The 8296-nt window shown below is 37.9% G+C and overlaps 1 protein-coding gene across 2 annotated transcripts; it reads left to right on the top strand.

Annotated features, from left to right (window-relative positions):
- Positions 1 to 1352: 1352 nt before the first annotated feature.
- LOC110047098 (dihydrofolate reductase-like) lies at positions 1353 to 8296 on the top strand. 2 transcript variants are annotated; one of them, XM_020752831.2, is made up of 6 exons: positions 1353 to 1576; positions 2849 to 2898; positions 4211 to 4316; positions 5380 to 5506; positions 6427 to 6539; positions 7177 to 8296. In XM_020752831.2, the coding sequence occupies exons 1-6, from the start codon at positions 1545 to 1547 to the stop codon at positions 7256 to 7258; spliced, it is 510 nt and encodes a 169-aa protein (XP_020608490.1). In that variant the 5' UTR covers positions 1353 to 1544; the 3' UTR covers positions 7259 to 8296. The 2 variants fall into 2 exon arrangements, with proteins under 2 accessions (XP_020608490.1, XP_020608489.1); XM_020752830.2 differs by having other exon boundaries at positions 1353 to 1650.

The following is an 8296-nucleotide window of genomic DNA, read 5'->3' as shown; positions in this document are numbered from 1 at the left end:
CTCGCAACTCGCAACTCGCAACTCGCAACTCGCAACTCGCAACTCGCAACTCGCAACTCGCAACTCGCAACTCGCAACTCGCAACTCGCAACTCGCAACTCGCAACTCGCAACTCGCAACTCGCAACTCGCAACTCGCAACTCGCAACTCACAAAATACCCAGTCCAGGAGAGGGTGCAAAATACCTGGTACCAAAAAAAATGTGTAAACGGTTTGCGACTGCAGTAAATTGGTTGTATAGAGCGCATTTCAGCTTTACTACCACTGCCGCCACTATTTCTACCACCAGAATCAGCGCAATTTTTAAAATTACTATCTGTTAGCCCCCGATGACACTGATGAAACCTAGCTACGAAGATCATTGAAGTTTGCAACACGCTTGAAAAGAATTGACTGAAAATACCAAATGCCGAGGTTCAAAAAAATTGCGCATTTACATTTAGGGTAAGTGTAAATTATTAATTTGCGAATATTCGCTATTAATTTTTAATCCAAGATTCCATAAGCATAGTTTATGTTAGCTAGTAAGAAAAGTAAATCTCTTCAACAGTAGAAAAATGGTGAAATGAAAAAGGATGTTATCAGGAGGCTGTAAAATTGGTAAAATTTACAAGTTTTTACAGACTTCTTTAATCTAGCATTTTAAATTGTTTCAAATTTGTGAAACTTTCAGTTTAGCTAGTTTAGCAATGCTATCGTATAGCATAAGCCTAGAAAATCACGTTGATTGTAGTTCCTAAGGAGAAAGTTTTTGCCAACAGCTTGCAAAAGTAACGAGCGCTGTCACCCGAACTGAGTGGTGGCAGACCAGGAAGACCCGACTCGGCGCAAATCATTCCACCAAAGACTTCAAAAACTCTACTATTAAACAATTAGATTATGAGCTCGAGATGTCTATCGCGTGATGGTTGACGAGAGCGCAGCCCGAGTCAACTATCACGCATAGAAATCGAGAGTGAATAATCTAATTGTTTTAGTTTAAATCTACTAGTCGTTCAATACTTAATCTAAATCCTCTTCACAGACACTTCGAAAACGCTAAGAAGCGGTCGTCATTTGTTAACAAGGGCACACTGCTACGCTACTCACTATCTATCACAGAATAGATAGTGAGTAGCGTAGTCAATAAGAGAACAGCATTCGTGATATTTATACTGAAACGTGATAGAGGGGGTAGAGGTGAGAAGAAATTTTGTCAGATTGACTCGATGCGACGAGGATCGAGACGACCTGTCTTTAAAAAGTCGAACCGACTCACCGATTTTTTTCGAATTTTATGATTTTTTGGACGGAGTATCTTCAATCATAAGACACGACACATTTAACTGCGCAAGACTAGCATAATGTTTGGTCATTAAATGGGACCATATTAGAGGAATTACGTATATCGCTAGTGCACTAGGAGTTACTCAACGGCTTAGGGCGGAATGTGGAAGACTGGGTTATAATTCATTGCGCCCACATTCTTCACCAGCGGCAACATCATTTTCAAAATGGCGGATTAATCGACAGATTTTAAACTACTCCTGATCAACTCCATATGGATGAAAATTTGTCTGGCAAAACTCTTCGCCGTGTAAGTTGTGTTGCTGCTATAGCCTCTAATCTAGGAATTGGTAACAACGGCAAGTTACCTTGGCCATCGCTAAGGTCAGTGGAATTTTGCGTACACACGCATACACTTGCACTCTTTGTGCTTGCACATTTTGTACCAGTTTGGACATGGATTCATTCTACATGAGCGATTAAATAGACAAATAGTCGCTTGATCAACCCTATTAAAACTTAATCACATTGGCACGAAAGCCCTGGTAGAAATTATACACAGGATCTTGACTGGAAATTACAACATCGAGCCTCAACAGACTTATGTTTACATGTAAGATCGTACAGGATCTTGTGCAGAATCCTAGGTGATCCCCTGGGAGAGGTGATAATCTTACACAGCTGGAATCAAAACATTTCTTATTAAAGTAAAATCACAATCGTAATTAGGATCCTAAAGGAGCCTGTTAGATCTGAAAGGATTGTATTGGATCCACGAGAGAATGTGGGTGAGAAGTTAAAAACTACTAAACTTTGATTGCTACTTATTGCTATTGCTCAGGTTTAAACTGCTGTGATGTCTCTAATGTACAAGTATCTTTATACCCAGACAATACATATTGAAGATTAGGCAATGCGTAGAGAAAATACTAGAATCTCATTGGTGCAAATAAATCTTGTGATTTAATTACATGCCCGAGGCAAGGGGAATCCTACATAAAAAGGACGGGGTGCTTGTCATACCTTTTAGGGTTTAAAAAAGTGGTTTTGGTACCTCTTAGGGTATTCAGCCTCAAAAGATCCACACCGGGAGCTTTTACGGACATCGATACCCTCAAAGGTATCACATTGAGGTTATTGAGTCCAAAAAATATGATAGGAGGTAATGTTTTGTTTGAGAATTGGTACCTCTTAGGCGTGAAAAAATTTCAAGCTACATGTACACCCACATAGCAGCATCTTGCTACCTCTTAGGGGTTCTTTTGAAATTTCTGACAAGCATCTCTGTCCTTTTTTGTATAAGAGTCCCCCTCCCCCAGGCTTACTTGTTGCAAAATTAAACAATTAAGGACTAGACTCTGGCCCTTCCCAGCCACAAGTATCTAGATTTTTGTGTTTGCATCTCTGGCTTCTTAGTAATTCATAGGTGACTTTTAAATTCTCTTTGGAGTATTTATTTCTGATCTTGATTCACCACTAAATTCTCAGAGCTAAGTAGAATCAATGTTTTGATTTTAAAATTAAAGATGTAATGCAAAATTATTTAGTTAAGTATTAGATTTTATTATTTTGTTAAATGCAGGACAGACTTGGAGTTTTTACAGAGAATTACAACAGAAGTCAGAGATAAAGGTAACGTCAACACAATTAGGCCATTGAACTTGTGGGAAAACAAACCAGGGAAACATTACATAGATTTTGTTTGGAGTGGATATATATATACTCTCACTACTTGACAACAGGAAACTTTTTTATGACTTCATACAGGTAAGAAAACTTGAAGAATACAGAAATATTGCAGAAACATGGAAATTAAATTCTAAAAAAACAGCACTGTAGTGATTTGACAGTTTTAAGATTGGAGAACCTTCACAACAGAATTGTTACAAAAAACACTGTATTAATGAAGCCCATAAATTAACCAAATTTGTTTTTTGTCTACCATTCCTATATTTTCCTGTCCCATGAAAAAACAACAATTGTAAAAGGTGAAACCACTGCCTTCACAAGCCTGACATTCAAGGAGAATGTATCATGTGGCACTTCTCAAAACTGTAAAACTCTCTAGATTGCAGCTGTAGGTTAAACTTTGGTCTGGCAGACAATCTGGTCAAGCAGCTCAAGGAGGTAACCACAAATTGAGCGATGCAAACGACAGTGTTGATTCAAAAATGAATTAATGATTTACTGATGAACTGAGTGCATAAATCTGTTCACGTATGTCATTGTCTGAGAACTGATTCTCAATTTGAATATGCCAAACAGATACAAGAAAAATTCATTTGTTTAATAGAAAATGTCAAAGAAATGTTTGCAGAATAAAATTGCCGGCATGCATTTAACTATTTTACCGTTCATTAAACCTTTTGGTTGGTAATGTTTTCACTGTTGCCAGATATCATGTTGGATAAAATTTAAAAGCAAAAAGATTTGTTAGTCCCAAGGTATGGCAAGCACATAATAATGATTGCTCCTGTAGGAAACTGTGAGTTTTATTTCCTCTATTTGACCTCAATGTTTTTGTTTTTATTACTGTGGGTTTGAGATATGTCCAGAAATGCAGGAGGTAACAAAAATGGCAGATTTGACAAAGTTTTGTTGATGATTTTAAAGGATTTGGCAAAATTTGTGAATCTGTGGAAATTTGGGCAAAAGTGACCATTTTGATGAAATTTTGCCAAGGTTGTTGACAAAGTTAAATGAGTGAATAGACATGATCTGCCTAGAAGGGTCCCGAAACGTTGACGAATATGGCAAAAATGATGAACTTTGTTTATTTATTTAATTATTGGTGTTGTTGTTATAATAATATTGTTTCTCTTCACTTGAGGTCAGTCATTAATTGCTTTATGGTATAATTTATACAGCCTGGCTTTTAATAACTTAATACTCTTTTACACCTGACAGTCTTATGTGATTTTTGGATGGTTTACTTTCTTAACAGGTAAATGGAATGCTGTATTGTTGGGGAGAAAAACTTGGGAATCTCTTGATCCAACTCAGCAACCCCTCCCAGGCAGACTTAATGTTGTCATCAGTAAAACTCTAAAGTAAGTACTCTGATGGACGTTTGGGAGTTTACTGTTTTCAAGTAGGCCTACAGATTTTTTTTTTTTTTTATGATCATTGAATACATTTCATTTAGACAGATGTAGAACACTAAGTAAGGTCCAATTAAATTAAAATGCCAGTGTTCAATGATGGGTAAGGTTTAATTGGCTGTAATACACCTGCAAGTGTTTTCTGGAACCCTTGTGCAGTTACGGATGCAGTTGTGGCTCTTGTTGTGGTCATCTGTAATTCACCATCACAAGGAACTTTCAGGCACTGATAGCTTGAATGTGGTTGGGCCAAGTCCCTGAAGGGATGTAAGCATTCACCAGTTCTTCAAATGGTGTGAAATTGAAGATTTGTAACCAGCAACATTCATCTGCCAGCGGTGGCTAGACCGGTTAGGGAATAATGGTTGCATGAAAAATATTATTGAAAAATAAGTTCAAAGTGACCTGCACCAGTAAATCTTGGCAAAAACTTCACTTAAGGCTTACATAAACCTTATTGGTCACTTAGTGAACAAATATAGAATGGCGCTCAGGAACTATAAGCAAGCCACCTTGACCAGGTGGGAAAACATGCTCCTCTTATACTGTGCAATTTACATTCTTCATTCTTCGTTCTTCAAACTACATGTATCCACCATATTATTACACACCTTTTGGAAACTTACAAGGCATTTTTGAGTTGTGCCCACACAAGGCAGCTCTTGTTAAAGTTCCATTAAAATTCTGATGATCATCCAATCACAATTGTTATGGGAAAATTTACAACCTACCCCCACCTTCTTCCACCGTCACCTAATGGGGTCAGATATCTTTAAAAATACCTAGCCTGTGTTGCAGGGGTAAATAGGGAAGCAGTAGGGAGGCAAAAAAGGAAAGGAATAGGGGGAAGGAAGTTCTTCCTTTCTCCTGGTCCCCCTCCTTCCATCCATCTTCTCACCCTGCCCCATTTAACACCTACTACTCAGCCTATAAATGCCAGGCCTGTCAAAAATGGCAATTACCCTTTGAACACGTTATTGATTGCACTCATTATTTTCTGTATATTAATTAGGTGTCCTCCTTGTGGTGCTCATCATGTTTGTGACAGTGTCTCATCAGCAGTGCAAATGTTATCTAATTCTCCTTTTAATGATACAGTGGAAGAAATTTTTGTGCTCGGTGGCACTGAAGTGTATAGGGTAAATACATTGTTTGCTTCACTTTTTCACGAGAGCACACTAGATACGAGACTTTATACCATGTCTTACAAAATACAGCCAATCAGAATACATGAAAGCTGTTGTATATTCAACAGTATTGCATCCAATCTTCCAATCATATGCCACATGTGTGTCACATTGATTGTGTTGACCACTCTATTTTCTATGGCATGGTATAATATAGTTATGCAATGTTGTCACTTGAATTTTCTCAGTATATACACAGGCTTAAAGGCTCGTTTGTAGACCGAGAAAATACAAATGACTCGTAGAAATGGAATATATCATGGTATAGCATTCAAAAACGTTGCATACCTGGGGGGGACTTTCATACAAAAAGGAGAGGGGTACTCATCGCAAATTTTAAAAAAGAACTCCTAAGAAGTTTAGTGGGTGTGGCTTAAATTTTTTTTCATCCCCAAGAGGTACCAATTCTAAAACAAAACATCATCTCCTGTCATATTTGTTTGGCTCAATACCCTAAAAGATACCGCAAAAGCTCGCGCTGTGGATCTTTTGAGGCTGAACACCCTGAGAGGTTCCAAAACTGCATTTTTAACCCCTAAAACGTACAACAAGCACCCCCAAACTTTTTATATGGGGTCCCCCCTCGGGTTTGCATAACTGTAGCCAAGAAGAGACATTTTTGTTTTGGAATTGAAAATGTTATTCTCATGTACTGTGAAATGAGCATAGTTTTAGTGAATATTTATAGTTATGTAGTGCATTTTTCATATGAATATGTCTAACTACAGTTAAAAATTAACCTCAAGAGCGAGATTAGCCCGTAGACACAACTATGGCAACCGCTATCTGTAAATTCATAGTCACGCCACACTCCACTACTTACTTTTGGGAATGTAATTTAATCAAATTTGCATTTCTTTGTTTGTTTTCAGGAAGCGATAGAGTCTACCTACTGTTACAGAATATACTTGACGGAAATACACAAGGAATTTGAGTCAGACACCTTTTTTCCAACGTTCAACAAGAATACTTACAGACTTGTAAGGTACGTGATTCATCACTGTTGTTGCCCACTCCAAGGTACGTTTTTGACAATTTTGGTAAGTTTAAAAAGAAACGGTTTCGTCTCATTACCATTCAAAGGAAACGTTTTCGTTGTTCACCCCTAGTAGAACGCGACGGCTTTCGTGATTTGCCCCGGTTGGACAATCCCTGTGAGAATCGGAAACTTTTCGGGGCCCGTCTTTTCTCTAAAGACCCAGCATGTTCTTTCCAAACTTGTTTCCTGCGCTAAACCAGGAAAATTGTTGCATGATGACCAATCGCCGTGACGGAAACCTGTGACGACGGGTAGTAACGCTAACGTTCATTTCATCCAAAAGCGGGACGCTGAAGTATAGGGGGAAGAAGAGAATATCTAGATCCGTTGGCATTTTGATTGGGAGCCCAGAATATATTTTCGATTCTCATTCCTCGGCAGCCCTGTATTTTTGAGACAGAGTCCAAGAGACTTAGACTCCTGTGCGATACTGTCAGTCTTTTGAACCACGCACCGGTAAAGCGGAGGTCGTCAGTAAAAGTCTGTCAAGCCTGTTTCGGTGAAAATTGCAAATATTATTGCGAAGATCATTTCTTTTTAATGATAGTCTGTTGGTTGTTGTTTTTTTTTTTCTTTGTTGTAGTTCCCCCAGAGAAGTTCCTCAAGGTGACATCGAAGAAAATCAAATCCAATACAGATTTTGTGTGTATGAAAAACAAGGCTAACAGTGAGAAGAGAGCTGAGGAAATTAATGTTTAAATCTCTCCCATTGCCGTTTCCTTTCGGATAGCACAAGAGGTTTGATATAGCTTGGGGCGAGAGACAAAGAAGGGGAAACGAATTTTGCGTCCAGATCGCGCCCCTAAGCTTTCATACGCAACTTGGGCTATCAGAAAGAACGCAGCTGGTACGCGGGCGACCTTGACGGTCGCTTATTTATCACCCTGATAGAGAGCCTGGTAGCAGGCTAACAACGATACTAGAGAAATTATTTGTGTTTAGATAGGTCCACAAGGAAAGACTGACATTGTCCATAAAAGACGTGGAAAATTTTCGCACCTGAACATTTCAGACAAAACTGAACGTGCAACCTCTCACCGTCAGTGGCAAATAATGCAACCAAAATTTTGAAATGTACAGACCGTTTTGATTTGTGCTTGGAGATTTTTTACCTAACATCCCTCTCCATCTCCATATTCACGTCGTCACTATCATATTTTTCTGCGCCCAAAGGAATTATCTGAGGCTGCTTCAAAGGACTACTCTTTTTCGATTGTACTCTGCAGTTAATTTCATTGAAGTGTGTGTAAACATAATAATTCAATAATTCACTCTTTAAATAATCTTAAAATGTCCGAAATTTTTAGAGAAACAACATAATTTTGAAAGTGTTATGTCGAAAGTTTTTGTTCGAAAATGTCTGAGAGTTTCGAACTTAACGTGTATAACGCGCACTAAATAAAACAAAAGCACTTCATTAGAAGAACGCTAATATTAGTGGTATAGTTAGGGCTGTAAATTTAAAATTCTCACTCAATTATTTAAAAATTGTCAACGCGTTATTTATTCATATTTATTTAGTTATGCTTCATTATTGTGGAATCGAATTTAATGGACAATTAGTAGTGAATTTTATTCTAAATGTTATTCTTTATACATTTGTCTAAGTAATAAGTATAATGTGTACCAAGAAAATATAATTATGTACCTATTTAGGGGCTAGTTAGGTTTAATGCCAAATAAACAGTTTCTGACCGGAACAA

This window comes from Orbicella faveolata, unplaced genomic scaffold (assembly GCF_042242905.1).
Source record: "Orbicella faveolata isolate gen_17 unplaced genomic scaffold, um_ofav_v1 contig_1, whole genome shotgun sequence".
In the NCBI taxonomy this organism is placed as follows: Eukaryota; Metazoa; Cnidaria; class Anthozoa; order Scleractinia; family Merulinidae; genus Orbicella; species Orbicella faveolata.
This window is presented reverse-complemented; position numbering and strand designations above follow the sequence as displayed.